This window comes from Equus przewalskii, chromosome 19 (genome assembly GCF_037783145.1).
Source record: "Equus przewalskii isolate Varuska chromosome 19, EquPr2, whole genome shotgun sequence".
NCBI classification, from domain to species: Eukaryota; Metazoa; Chordata; class Mammalia; order Perissodactyla; family Equidae; genus Equus; species Equus przewalskii.
Window position 1 is genome coordinate 15,050,041 of NC_091849.1, and position 14,481 is coordinate 15,064,521.

At 41.9% G+C, this 14,481-nt stretch overlaps 1 protein-coding gene across 11 annotated transcripts in view; it reads left to right on the top strand.

The window, feature by feature from the left end:
* Nucleotides 1-14,481, top strand: part of JARID2 (jumonji and AT-rich interaction domain containing 2) — a 255,994-nt gene that overhangs the window by 172,974 nt on the left and 68,539 nt on the right. For all 11 annotated transcript variants that reach the window (XM_070585077.1, XM_070585082.1, XM_070585075.1 and 8 more), the window contains one exon: nt 10,382-10,551. In XM_070585077.1, coding sequence (XP_070441178.1) covers nt 10,382-10,551 — 170 coding nt within the window. The remainder of the gene's footprint in view (nt 1-10,381; nt 10,552-14,481) is intronic.

The window sequence follows — 14,481 nt, forward strand, 5'->3', positions numbered from 1 at the left end:
TGACACATGGTTACTCTGTGCAGCCTTGCTCATGGGTAGAAAGCCAGCATTGTTTGGAGGATGCTCTGGGCATTGTTGAAAGGAAGGTAATTTCCATGCCTTGACTCCCTCTTGCTTACTTTGAATTGATACAATTTCCTTGGTTTTTATTTAAATTTCCATGCCACTGATGTGTCTCCTAGATCTGTCATGGCAGCCGTCAGTGACGTGGAGGCTGAGGTGAGTTCCTGAGTCTGGGATGCTGCATGAACTCTCCCGTTTTCCAGTGCAAGAATGTGCCATTCCTCCAGGGTCACAAAGCACAAACAGTAAAAGGGGAGATAATTGCTCCTCTTATATTCATTAGCTCTTAACAGATTCTTTAATTATGAGTGTGCTTCCTCATCTTCCGGTAGTTGTCATAAAAACCTAGACCTCTTTTGTAAATGTCAGGAAGAGACAATGTGTGGACTTCTCAGCATTTGGGTTGGTGGTAGTTACACCTCGTACTTGGAAAATTACTCATGATTATGTTTTGGCCCACTAAATAAATTTCTCTCAGGGCCTCCAAATGAGTACTTAGTGCTTCTTAGTGACAGAAACATTAGAACCATGGTCCATTGCTTTAGTTTTTGCCTTTTCTTATCTTTTCTTGGTGATAAAAGTCATTTTTGAGAGGGGCATATTTCAGACAACAATCCTTTGGATTTTTGTTCTAGGCATATTTTTACAGTATAAAATGCTAGATTGTGAGCTTCTATGTATTTTCCACACAAGGAACTTGAGCGTAATTGAGTTGATGGGATGAAAGAGTCTTGCTAACATGGTTCATGTACTACTTTTTGTAAAACTAGTGGCTAGTTTCTTAGCTGGCATCAGATTTTAGCATAGGTACTAACACTGGTTAGTGCCCAGGCTTGTCATAACTTCATGAAAGTCACAATTTCTTTTTCTCTTCAGTGGCGTTCCCAGAGCTAGATTCTAAAGACTCTTTAATGCCATCTATTGGTGGGTGGTGGCCACTTCATGGGATTTCCAGTGGGCGGGGAAGTTGTCCAGAATCTCTTTTCTATTTGTCACCCTGTAGAGAAAGCAGATCTCTGTTAGGTGACTTACTGTCTGAGAGGCAGACAATGTGAGAAGCTGAAACCTACTCCAGACCCTGGTGCAGGACTAGTTGTTGGGACTGGTCGGCGTTTTGAGTGCCACTGCAGTGCTTTGGTCTGTCACGCCCTGAAGCTTAGAAGTTCACCCACTGCGCAACTCCGTTGAGAATGTTTCTGGTGGGAAGTTTCTACAGGACTGACTTTTCAGTTTTACTCTTAGGGTTCCACTGGATTTGGTTTTTAAAGAAATGAGCTGTATAGCATTGTAGGATGTGATTGCTTCATATATTTTTCTTTTTTCCTTGAAAGAAGAAAGTACGACATGATTCTCGCCTCACAGAGTCATTCACTCTCCCTTCCCAACCTTCATCTTTGCCAGGATTTGGGGAGATTCTGGCAGTTTGCAGTCGGTATTGGGTAACCTGAAATTGAGAAACGTCTGGGGTTTTTGTTGAAATAATATTTTAAAGACAAAATTGGCAATTTCATCTCGAGAGAGTGGAAAGACAGATTAACATTTTAACTGGCTCTTTGAGACTTTTAAAACTGAATGTACTTTAGATAATTTGTTCACACCTTGTAACTACAATAATGTATTAGTAATTTCTTGGGCCGGATTCTTAAAATACTTAACTTCCGTATGTTGTTCTTCTGACTCTTGTTATCCTTGTTCACTTATGCTGTAAGATAGATTTTGCTCAAGACTGACCTGCCAGGACAGTGTTTGCGTAGAAGAGCATTTGCAGCAGTTAGATCCTTGATACGAAGAGAGTTGGGCTGCCTAGGGGTGGCAAAGCAGGCCGCTTTCCATAGGTGGTAAACTATAGCACATGCGACATTGGTGACTGACAGAACAAAAGGGCTTTGTTGCCGCCTTATTGTTGATTAATGATGATTCCTCTCAAATTTGACATGGTTGCTTTCCAGAACACAGAAGAAGTCAGTGTCAAATATTACCTTGTTCATGACAGAGTCGTGATTTCCAGGCAGACTTGGTTCTTTGACATTTTAAGATGCTGCATAAGCTTTTTAAAAAACATAGTTGCATAATTTTTAATTAATTGAATCAAAAGCTTGACTGCATATGACTTTTCTTACTGTGGGTGGGATCTCACCATCCCCCAGACACGTATTTGCCTGGGTAATGTTGTCCTTGGGAAGATGCCACTTGGAGCTTCTAGATGTTTAGGGCTGTGAGTGACTTTCGATATTCTCCTCACTCTCCTCTAATCTTCTCCCTGAGTGAAGGAAGATGAAGGCTCAGTTTCCCTCCGGTGTCTGTTTCCCAGTGCCTGAGTTCTGAGGGAGCGCACTGTTGGTGAGCCACTGGAAGCTCTTCTCAAGTGGTGGTGATGTTTGGGTGTGCAGTGCTGGACCCAGCGTGTTGATGGGTAGAGCCGATGAATATATTTACAACTAGTTCTGTTACTGTTGCTAAGGGGTTCTGAAGGAGGTTAGTGTGTTTCGCTGAGTGGTTCATTTCTAATTGGCAGGATTAAGCTTTAAGGCAGGAGAGTATAGATACTATTGTTACTATTTAGTAATTTAAGGGAATTGTGGGACGACTTTTGGAATTGTTCCATCTTTTAAAAGAGTTTATATTTTTTAATTTTTCCACCGCTATCTTTTAGAGGGCAACACATATACTTCTATCTTTTAGAGGGCAACACATATACTTATCTCTAAATCTGAAAGTTGTCATATTTGCTGTTTTGCCTGACAACCTGTAGTGAGAAAGTTGGTACTAGGAATCTTTAGCTTTGCATCACAGGCATTTTGGAGAGTTAGGGTCTAATTTTCTGCTTGGCACAGGCCAAAAAGATCAGTATTTCTCATCTAGAACTATGAACTCATAGATCCAAAAGGAATAATTACAGGAATTACTATCTTCAAGTTTTGTAGATGAAGGCATGCAAGACTGACCTGGAAGGAACCCCACTTTTATCCTTTTTGTAGCCCCCCCTTTTTAATGAGGAAATGGAGGCCCAGCTTGCCCTGGATCACAAGTTAGTTGAACTAAAGCCCAGGTTTGTGTTAGCACTTCTTTTCGTCTCTGACCAAGCCAAACTTCGAAAGATTCATCTTGAGGGGATTCAACCAAAACAAAGTTCCTTTAGGTAAACCTGGTTAATAGCAAACTTCTACTCTAAATAGCTGCCTATGTAATTTAATTAAGACAAGTGCTGCAAATATTTAACATCCTGCGGTTTTTAGCATAAACAAACTATTTCATCTGTTTATATGTAAAGCAAGAAATGAGGCCTCTGAATCAGTGCGGCCAGCTCTCCAAAAATACCATGAAGCAGGCAGTCTTTGTAGCAAACCTCTTCTCTTGGAGCCAGCCAACCTCCCTTTTCTGTCACTGTGTGATGTCCTCACAACCTGGTTACACAAACACTGGTGGAAATTCTGGAGAGGGTGGGACATGAGCATAGAAGGTTATAGTCTTTTGCCAGGATTTCTTGTTATGGAGTTGAGTATGAGTTGGTCTCTGCTAGCCTCTGGGTTCACTTGAGGATGTGTTTATTTTCTCTTTACTCTACAGGATGTTTACAGCCATCCTGTGTGGTTTGCCTGCAACTGCACTTGCATTTGAATTTGGTGGGCATCTTGCCCTGAGCAGGGGATATCCCCTGCCCGACCCCCCACAATGTCCAACACACACACACACACGCACACTTGCACACGCGCGGGCGCGTGCGCGCGCGCGCGCACACACACACACACACACACACGCACTCTCTTGTTTCTTTGAGTAGCTGCCAGGTTTGTAGTGTGTGTGTCTGGGGGTAGAATAGAGTGGGTAATTATTTTGGGGGTGGAAACACAGGAAATTTTTTTTGAATAGGCCTTTCAGCAAGCTGGCAAAGCTTCAGGGCCGGCTCCCACACCGGCACAAAGAGCGCAGCCATGCTGGTCATTTTGCATTTGCCAGACACAACATGTCTTATTTTTTGAATGAACAGACCCTCCCTTCCCACCCATTCCTTGCTCTTTGTTTAGAATTGAGATGTAATCTAAATAATTGGATTTACCAGCTTAGGTTTTTAATATTGGAAAATTGAGTTAATAAAATGGTGTTTTGGCATACACGCCCCTCCCTGAGGGACCAGCTGAGCATTTCTTTAAATTGCCTCGTGCCCCTTGCTCCTGCTTTCGCCAATCGAATTGTGTGCGTACATACACTGTGTTCTCCTTGGGTTTGTAAACTACCAGAAATCCTGGACAGAAATGGAATTAACCTAGAAATTGCTGTTGTGCCATGTTTAGGGCGGCCCTAAAGATTGCACAGATAGCAATATGCTGGTTAAGTCTCTCCTGTTGATACCGTTAGAGGAAGCCTGGAGAAACAGTGCCACCCTCTTCTGTGGCTTCCAATGGCTGCCTGCCCAGGAAGCTCCTAAATGCATGCTTTGGGGAGGACAGGAGGGGGCACAGGGAGGGTATTATACAACAAAGAATATTTGGCATAGGACTTTGTCAGCTCATCAGCGGAGTTTCTTTAGAAGCACTGTCTTGCAATTCATTTGTTAACTTTCAAAATAATCTACTGTTTGTTTTGGTGTGCTTCTTTGTTTCCATAAAGGTGCTATACTTTTTTTTCCCTAACCTAAATATGAAACATATTTGAAGACTTATTTGGGTAGAATTTTAAGTGAGCAAGCAAAACATTCTTTGGGGTGCAGTCCATGCCAGCCAACCCCAAATGAGAGAAGGCTCAGGCTAAACAGAATGCCTCCTCCTGTGTACCTTAGAGGGGGAAGGGATAAGAGGAAGAATATGGACCTTCCACCTGGGAGCTCATGCAGCTTGATAAAAAAATACAAATAATCTCTGATATATGGTAGTCCTGTGTGCATGGTTTTGAGGCAGGACTATCTTGGTTCCAGCAGATTGTGGCCCCTGGGCACTTGTACTGTGTGAGGGCACATGGAATGCAGTGGCGTGACCTGGGTGCCCAGGGATGTGATGGCACCTTGTGGCACATGGTGCTTTAAAGCCAGAACCAGCCTGATTTGTCTTTTGTTAGATGATGCTGATAATGGGTAAGTGGCTCAGCAAATTCTTATTAAGTGTTGAGCGTGGTGATGCTAGAAATTGTAGTCACATGGACAGATGCTTAGTAGATTCCTGTGGAAAGTGAGTTCTAGTCGACCTTTGAGTAGACTTACACTGGAATGGCCAGTAACTTTACCTGGGGCAGAACCACTTGCTTCTTTTCCCGTTGCTGTTGGATCTGTTTCAGATCTATCCAGCTATCTCCCTGGCATCTCTGGATTGCTGTTCAGTCTGTCTCTGCTCAAAAAAGGTTCATGTGTTTAATTGTATGATTCCTAAAGAAAGAATGATGAATTGTGTAGTTCATACATAATACAGCAGCATAGTGTTTCTGCTGTTCCTTCCCTGTATTTAGGGAGGATTGTCCTCTGTATACAGTGACACCTGTGTGCTGAGGAGACTGCAGTAGAGCCCATTCTGGAGGCCCACAGTGGGGGAGAGGAGTGGAATTGGGGTTGAGTGTTAGGTCACAGGGCTGTTCTACTTTAGGATGGCTCAGTCTCTGAGCAGGGGACTTTTCAACAGCCACATGAAGAAGTGACTTCCATAAAAAGTAACAGACCTGTAATAATCCCCTCACTGGATGATGGGAGGAAGCCAGCCATGGTAAGATGCAGGAGAAGAGCATTCTAGATGGAGAGAGCAGCCTCCAGTAAGCAAGGTCTCCTCCCCCCATTGCCTCTATCTTAGGGCATTTATTTCTACATATAGTGAAACTGTGGGAAAAGATCAGTAAATTGACTTTCATTTCAACATCTTTTTCCCCCATTTTGGGCATTTTAGCTTAAATGAGATTCACACCAGTATGGCTGCTATTTGTTGTGACTGAATTACCTTGTGGCGCCTGGACCCAAGAGTTTCTAGAGAAGGGGCATGCCAGATGGCCTTGCCCATGGCGAGGCTATGCCTCACCTCTCGCCTGGATGCAGCGTGGCTTGACAGAGAAAACTCTAACCTGAGGACCCAAAGGTTGACTTCTGGTCTTGTTGGTTCTTCCATCCATGCTGTGTGACCCTTGGCAGCTCTCACCCTGCTCGCAGTTGATTCGTCTTTGCAGTGAGGATGATCTTTTTAAGATCCCTCAAAAAAGTAAAGCCATTAGCTTTTAGAATTTGTCTCAAACACCAAACAGAAATAGCAGACCATATCTCTATTCTGAGAGCTTGCCGTTTGAGTTTCTTAGTCCTTTAATTCACAGCATGCATTTACATCAGGTAAGGTGAGTGGCAGCAATGATTTGATCTGAAACCACTTGCCCCCAACCCTAGATTTTAACGTACTGTAAAGAAAATGTTACCCTCGATGTATTTTCCATATATAAATAAGTTTATTCGTTTCTTCCTCAGTTGATTTAAGTTTATTGCATCTGTTTAACTAGGCTTGCCGGAGAGTTTGATTTAACAGGCTTTGTTGATGTAGAGGTTCACCCAGAGTTCCTAGAATGTAGGATTCCCTCTGTAAGGGAAACTCTTTCCTCGAGCAGTTAATAAAATACAGACACGGAAGTGCTCTAGTTGATACTTCTGTGGTTTCCATGAGGGACAAACACCTTCTGTATCTTCTGTATTCTGGCATTTCTGTGTATTACCAATGGCCAGTACTGGCTATCTTGGCTAAATGGCAAGGCCAAAAAGGCTTGGGAAACCCACCACATTCTGTTTTCCCTTAACAGCAGGAACCCCATGCTCTCCCTACTCCCACCCCCAAGGTGACTCTGAACCTCTTTAGTTCAAACAATCACTATTTTCTTGTTAAGGCATTTTGGTCTAGTAATGTAACAGAAGATGTTGTTTCTGGTTAAAACGTCAGTCAGCTATTGGAAGGGGTGGACGAAGTAAATGCTGCAGTAGGTGGATGGACCACCTTGCTTGCTCACTGCTGAGGACCAGCAGTTGAATGCAGACCCTCCCAGTGGCACACCCCCCACCCCCCACCTCTTCACCCTTTGGTTGGTGTCTGGTCTGGCCTGCGCCTCAGCTCCACGCGCTAACCTGCTTCTTCCAACATCTCCACATGCGATATTCTGGTTCTTCACCACATCTGGATCCCTTGCCCTGCCCCGAAGCGCGCCCCCCCCAATTTAAAATGGCATACACTCATTTCCTTGTATCCAACATTCTAGAATGAATCACCTATCCCTCAAACATGCCTGCATGCTAAGCGCGCTTAACTCCTCGGATTTGGCCTCTCAGTTGTGTCGTTCAGACTCTTGTGTGGGGCCAGCAGAGCCAAGCCAACACCTTTGTAATCCCCTGGGACCCTGCAGGATGAAAAGCCAAACCGCAGACCTGCCCTTCCTGCGAAGCGCGGATTCTTCTGGTCTCTTTAAAAAAGATAGTGGTTTGTCGTGTTCTTTAGCTCCTGCTTTCATCTGGGTCTCGCAAATACTTAATCACTTGGGAGCTTGGCTTATTCCTCTGAGGGGTAATTTATTTTACTGCCACTTTTTAATCTGTTATTGCCTTCTTTTTAAGTCTCCCTGAGAAAGTCATCAGGCAGAAAGTGCCTTTTATTTGAACAATGGTAAGAGCAGTTTATCTTGGAGGTCCTGAAATTGTAGAATATTTTCCCGTGTCCCGCTCCATCGTCTGTGCTTCATCTGTGTTTGTGTGTTTGTTTTCCTTTATGGCTGCGCCGCCTTCTTATAATGTGTGGCATTTGTTGTTGCTGACTTTTGAAAAAGCAATAAACACTGAGCATCCTGTTCCCATGCCCGCAGTATTTCTGTAAAATTCCTTTAATGTTCGCTATGAGTTGTATCCATTTAAATGAAGATTGTAAACATTATAAAATTGCCCAAAAAACACTTTTTAGTAGAATAAAATGAGTTTTCTTTTCACAGAGAGAGAAGGTTGATGGAGAGAAATTAGGTTAGAAGAGGACGATGGCTCTGCTAGGGTCCATCTGCTCTGGTGGTGGCCTTGCATTGCAGGGTGTGCCTTGTTGGGATGCGGTTTTCTATTTAGCCTTGTCTGTCCCTTCTTCGAAGCCATGCTGTTCAACTTGTGGGCTGCTGCCTGGTGCCACCGAGTTGAATACAGAAATTGAGAGTGAGGTTTTTAGAAGCTTAAAGCAGTTTGATAGAGTGATTTTATGTCTGTTGAATCTAGTAAAACATTTGAGTTCGTATTTTATGTCTTTTATTTCATTTTTACCCTGGTTTAATTATGTTATAAAAATACCCATTTGCAATAGGTAGAAAATTGAAAGCTGGAAAAATAACCAAACACAAAGCTGATCCTCATCCCACAGAGTTTGAGAAGCAACACTTTAAAGGCTCAGTGCCACCCCTCTACCCCTCGGATTTGATTCTTCAGTATCCCTCTTTGCGGGTCACTCCTGGGCCGAGTGGGTTATTCCACACACACTTCTGGTCTGTCTCATCAGTTGGTTGCAAAAAAAGCTGTTTGTTCCCCGTTACATGAGGACAGTGGCATTGCCTTATTCCCTTACCATTTATAACGTTTGGGCAATTCTGTTAAACTTATTTAGCTTTCCACAGATACCTTGTTAATGTGGCTGTTTCATTTTGGTTATTCCTGGGTTCTAAAGTGCTTTTGATTAGCTGTAATGTTTCTAGATTTTATGGATTGACGTTTACCCAGTAAATAAGTAGTGGTCATGAGGTCTCCCTTATGATCCAATGTCAATTTGTATTGGGAATATGATCTATATGGTAGTATTTTTGGTGGGTGGTAGGAGAGGCAGAAGAAGAGACTGGTCAGGACACGGGAGGTTAAAGTTAGAGGTGCTAGTTTTTACAAAGCAGAAAATCGTGGTGTGTGTTGTTTGCTGTAGTATTTTGTTAAATACTAGGATGTTAATTTAAAATGCTATATATTTTGAGCATCAGCAGTTTTGGATACTATGATTACTATTTTTAATAATTCCAACAATAGTTAAGGGAAGGCTTGTTCATGCTTTACAAATGTATCTGATTTCTTTTAATTTCTTATGTAGTACTCAAAGCAACCTTGAGTTGGGGTGGCATTATCGGTCCCACACGGTGCTTGATTCTAATTTGGGATTCTGATGAGATCTCTGTAAAGCTCTGTTGCTGCAGGGCTGCTTTTTGGTTCATCTTTGTTTGTTCCCCCCCCCCCGAAATACTGTTTCTTGAGCATCTCGAATGAGCAGGCTAGGGTGTACACACACAGGTTCTCACCCTCAGTGGTGCTCGCTTCTATTATGGATTGAAAGCCTTACAATTAAAGAAATTGCTCATATGAGACAATTTATGGTAAATCTAAGGTTAGTTATACATAAAGAAGAAATATGTTAGGATACTTACTCATTTAGAGAAAGGGAAATTAACTATTAGCTATGGTGTTCAGAAACTCATAAAGAAACTTTTGCAAGATTCATTAGTATTCAAATTGATAGAAATGTCTTACATGTGAGATTTAGTAAATGAAAGATGTCTAGTTAAGGAAAGTTATGATGTGTGGACACGAAGTGGGTAAGTTAGGTCACTATCGAGGTAGGATTTTCACTGGGAAGAGGCCTGAAAGGTAGATTAAGGCCAGCTTTTTGAATCCCTAACTAAGGAGTCTGGATTTACCCTATAGGCAGAGGGTAATCCATAATTTGGTGAGGGTGGAGGGGTTTTAGATAGACTTCAGAAAAAGTTTTTTTCTGCATTACACGCTTTAATTAGTGTAGTGAACCTGTGTGGCTGAATTGGAGTCAGAAGAGATTAGAGGTGTGAGGTATAAGACTGGGTCAGTGATGGATGCGCAGGAAAAGGTGGATTGGTTGTAAGGACACAGTATGAAGGGAATCATGTGTATATTTGAGATCGTCTCATGTTAAAGCATAGAATACTGTATAAATGTGGTTGGATGATTTGCGTTTTCCTCCTTACTATGAGCTAAATCAGAAGTACACGTAAGCCATTAAACCTATGTCATCAATCACCACATGTGGTTTTTGAAATACACAGGGTCACAAATGGTTTGTGCTCAGGCATGTGCTGGTACACACACATATACACAATGCTCATGGTGTGTATTTTATATCAGTGTATAAAACACAGCCCTTCAACCAAATTTATTGCCCTTTAAAGCAAGCCTGTGGTTTTTGAGAGTGTGAGAGATATAGAACCTTAATTAGAAAGAAAGAGTTTGCTTGAAATAGGGTCTTTTTTTCCCTTTTCTGTCATGATTTTATTGCCGCACATAGATCTATATCCTCCGATCTCTGCTTAATTTATTTTTAATTTTCTTCTGCTTTTACAGGCCCAGGCTGCAAGCACAAAGGAAGTTTGCTCAATCTCAGCCGAACAGTCCCAGCACAACTCCAGTAAAGATAGTGGAGCCATTGCTACCCCCTCCAGCTACTCAAATTTCTGACCTCTCTAAAAGGAAGCCTAAGACAGAAGATTTTCTTACTTTTCTCTGCCTTCGAGGTAAGACTGTGTTGCCCATCAGTTTGGAAGGAACAGCCTATTTGAAAGGAAAAGGAGTAACATTGCACATAGGGATAGATGTTAGCTTAGGTGTCTGTGTGTCCAGCCTGGTTTGAGGGAGAGTTTCAAGTGAGAAATCCCCCTGAGAGGGTACTTGAGTCTTCATACTTCTACTTCTATTTTCATTTGACTCTTCAATCTCCTTTCTTGGCTTCTCAACTCACAATTTCACGGTTTCTAGTTTCTAGTTTTAATTTTTATAATTTGACTTTTTCCTGTCACCCTTCTAAGACCCCTACCACCTCTCCCATCGCCATGACACACATGCCCTGCTGACTTGTTTATTGGGTTTTTTTTTTTGGCAGAGGAGTTGTGGATGAGTATGAAGTTTCGTTTGCTTGCCTTTCCTAAGTGTCCTAAGTGTCGAGAAGCCACTCTGACGGAGGGGCCTCTTTCTCCCAGCCCTATATTATGTAGGAAAAAGAGTTGTTGTTCTTTCCAAGTGTAGTTAACAGTGAAAATATTGGTCCATATATGTGACCAGGACCAATAGTGCAAGGTGAGGTAAAATTTTGTAATAGAGTATGGGTTTGGATTTACATGGCCTTATTTGGGAAAGTATTTACTACAGGAACTAAGTTTTCTAACAGTTGTGAAGGAAGAACACAAAAGTTTGTCAAAGAAATTGAAGAGCTTGTGGCAATGGTAAATGGAGAGGAGTGTTAGAATGCATGAACCTGGAGAGTTCCTTTGCTGAGGTTGGTTGAGGGAAGGTGAGCAGCAGGAGAGGGTCTTTGCTATTGGTCACTGCTTGGGTGCAGGGGGTGGGCTTGAGGTTCAGGGTTATGTACTTTAAGAAAAACAATTTTTTTTGAAGTAATTTACAGCATGATGTAAGTATGGTACAAAGAGTTTTTTTCCTAAACTATTCAAGAGATCATTTCCACCTGATGCCCCCTCACTCCTTAACGCAGTGTGTATCTTCTTTAAGGACATTCTCATAACCATCAAAAATAGGACATTTCAGTGATACTACAGTCTAATCCTCAACCCCCCATCTCAGATTGCTTCAAATGTCTTAGTGAGTTTAGAGCAGAAGGATCCCGTTCAGCCTTGGGTGTTATCTTTAGTTGTTGTCCGTTGTTGCTTATTCTGGAACAGTTTCTCAGTCTTTGTCTTTCTGACCTTAACACTTGAAGATAATGGCCAGTTGTTTTGTAGAATGGCCCTCAATTTGGGTTGCCTGGTGTTTCCTCATGAGTAGATTCAGGTTTTGCATCTGGGGAAGAATATCACAGAATTCATTGTGTCTTGTTGGGTGGTACAAAATTTGTCCATCCTTTTCTTGATAGTGTTCCTATTGATCGCTCGATTAAGGTGGGTCTGTCGGTATTCTCCATTGTAAAGTTACCCTTTTCTGCCTTTGTAATTTATAACTATTTTGTTGGGAGGTTCTTTGAAACTCCATATTCCATTTCTCGTCAATCTCAATTTACCCATTTTTGGGGTATCTGTATGTTCTCATTTACTATTTTATTCAAAGGGTTATAATCTATTACTATCATTTATTTTGAAGTTTAGATCATCCCAGATTTTATCAGTGGAGCCCCTTCAGGGTAGCCTCTTTGTCGTTTTGACATGTCCCTGTCATCCTTCCAGCCATGCTTCCTGGCACAACATGTTCCAGGCTCATCTTGTACATTCCCTCCCTCAGCCCTGGAATCACCCAGTTCTCTAAGAACCCTTGTCTTTTTAAATGACAGCTACTACTTAGAAGCCACGATCTGGGCCTGAGATGTGCTCATATCTATTGGAATGTCATTTCTCCTAGGCACTCTATGACTGCATGTAGTGTGTGTGTGTGTGTGTGTGTGTGTGCACATGCGCATGTGCGTGCATGCATGCATACAAGGGCATATATGTGTATATGTACACATAGGCTCATTTAATATGTCTAGATGTATAGCCATGTGTATTAAAATCTGTAAATCAGCACCGGTACCTCCAAGTTCAGTATAACCCAAAGAATTCTTTCTGATTTTTCTTCCTTTCCACATTGAACACTGAGAAACCTGGCTCCTTTTGTCTGTAAGGTATCTGTTTATTTGATCTATCCTTTCAGGTGCAACCCACCTCTCATCTTTCAAAGGGAAGGGAGGCAATTCACAGAAAGAATGAAAAGAGTAAATGTTTGGTAAATAAATGTTTACTGAGTCATACAGAAACAATGTGAACAAAGAACTTTTTTTTTTTTTCCTCCCCAAAGCCCCCCAGTGCATGGTTTTGTATATCCTAGTTGTGAGTTTTTCTGTGTGAGCTGCCACCACAGCATGGCAACAGACAGATGGTAGATGTGGTTCTGCAACCTAGAAACGAACCCAGGCTGCTGAAGCAGTGAGAGGGGCGAGCTTTAACCACTAGGCCATCAGGGCTGGCTCTGGGACACAGAACTTTGATCAAGCAAGTCTTGCTAGGTTCCTCCCTGTCTGCCACGCTACTTCATGTTATACTATAGTAATCTGTGGTGATATCTCCCTTCCTGAAACAGGTCCTCTGTCTGAATGTTTTTTTATGCACTTAGGGGAAAAGTAAAAGAAGAACTTCCTCATGACAAAGAGACACATTGCGGGGTGGCAAATTTTGTTCCCCTACGTAGGTGATTTGTATAGTACCTTCATGGTCCTGGAAATCTGATGATTTGGTGCATTAGTTGGCATATTTTAATATGTAATTGCATGAGGTAGTTAAAGTTAATACTTTGAAGCATACAAGAGTTAAATAAAAATTAATACTTTGAAGCATATGAGGGTTAAATAGATGATCCCTGTTGTAGTGGTACTTTAATCATTTTCTTTCAGTTTTAAATTAAGAAAAATAAGGTGTTTGGGCCACCCCAGTGGTGTAGTGGTTAAGTTCGCACGTTCTGCTTTGATGGCCCAGGGTTCGCTGCTTTGGATCCTGGGTTCGGACATGGCACTGCATAGCAAGCCATGCCATGGTAGGCATCCCACATATAAAGTAGGGGAAGATGGGCATGGATGTTAGCTCAGGGCCAGCCTTCCTCAGCAAAAAAGAGAGGAGGATTGGCAGCAGTTAGATCAGGGCTAATCTTCCTCAAGAAAAAAAGAAAAGAAAAGAAAAATAAGGTGTTAAACTTTTTTTTTTTTTTTTTACTCCTAAGAGTATTTCGTGTTCCTCTGGGGAACATGAGCAGAAAAGATGGAGAAGTAGGTAAAAGAGTGACCTCAGAATACCTTCCCTCCAATCTCCCAGAGACAACCACTGTTAACCAGCTCCTGGTGAAAATTAAGCCTTCTGCATGCATGTAGAATACATGTATCCTCCCCCCAGTGGAATTATAGTATATTTTATGTTTGCAGTCTGGTTTTCTTACTTCACTGTATCACATACATATCTATTTCATTTTGCAGATGTCTTATCATTTATCTGCTTAATACCTTATTGACATTTAGATGTATTCCTAACTTTTTGATATCAACTGCTTGATGACGCATAGCCTCACTGAAATCTTTGCCTTGTCTGAAGACTCTTCAAGTGGAGTTGACAGTTGGGAATCCGATTAACATTCTAATTCTGTGTCTTCTTTTCCGATGAGGATTCCAAACCAAATAGAGCTTATCAGAGCCCCAGACTTCATGTTCAGCATCAAGAGCCCAGTCACTCCATCACCCCTGGGTGACAGCAGTCACTGTTAGGGGTAAAGAGGACAGTCTTTAATAAGCTCATTATTTATAGGAAAGAAAGTCTGACTACAAAAACAGTCAAGATATCAAATCAAAAACTACAAGTGATGTTTGTTGCCAAGGATTACCGATCATTGTATTCTCCATTCCCCAATTATTACTTGTAATCGTCTCAGCAGTAATTTGTAATATGGAAGAGAATAAAGCTTGAGACTGAGGGAAAGAC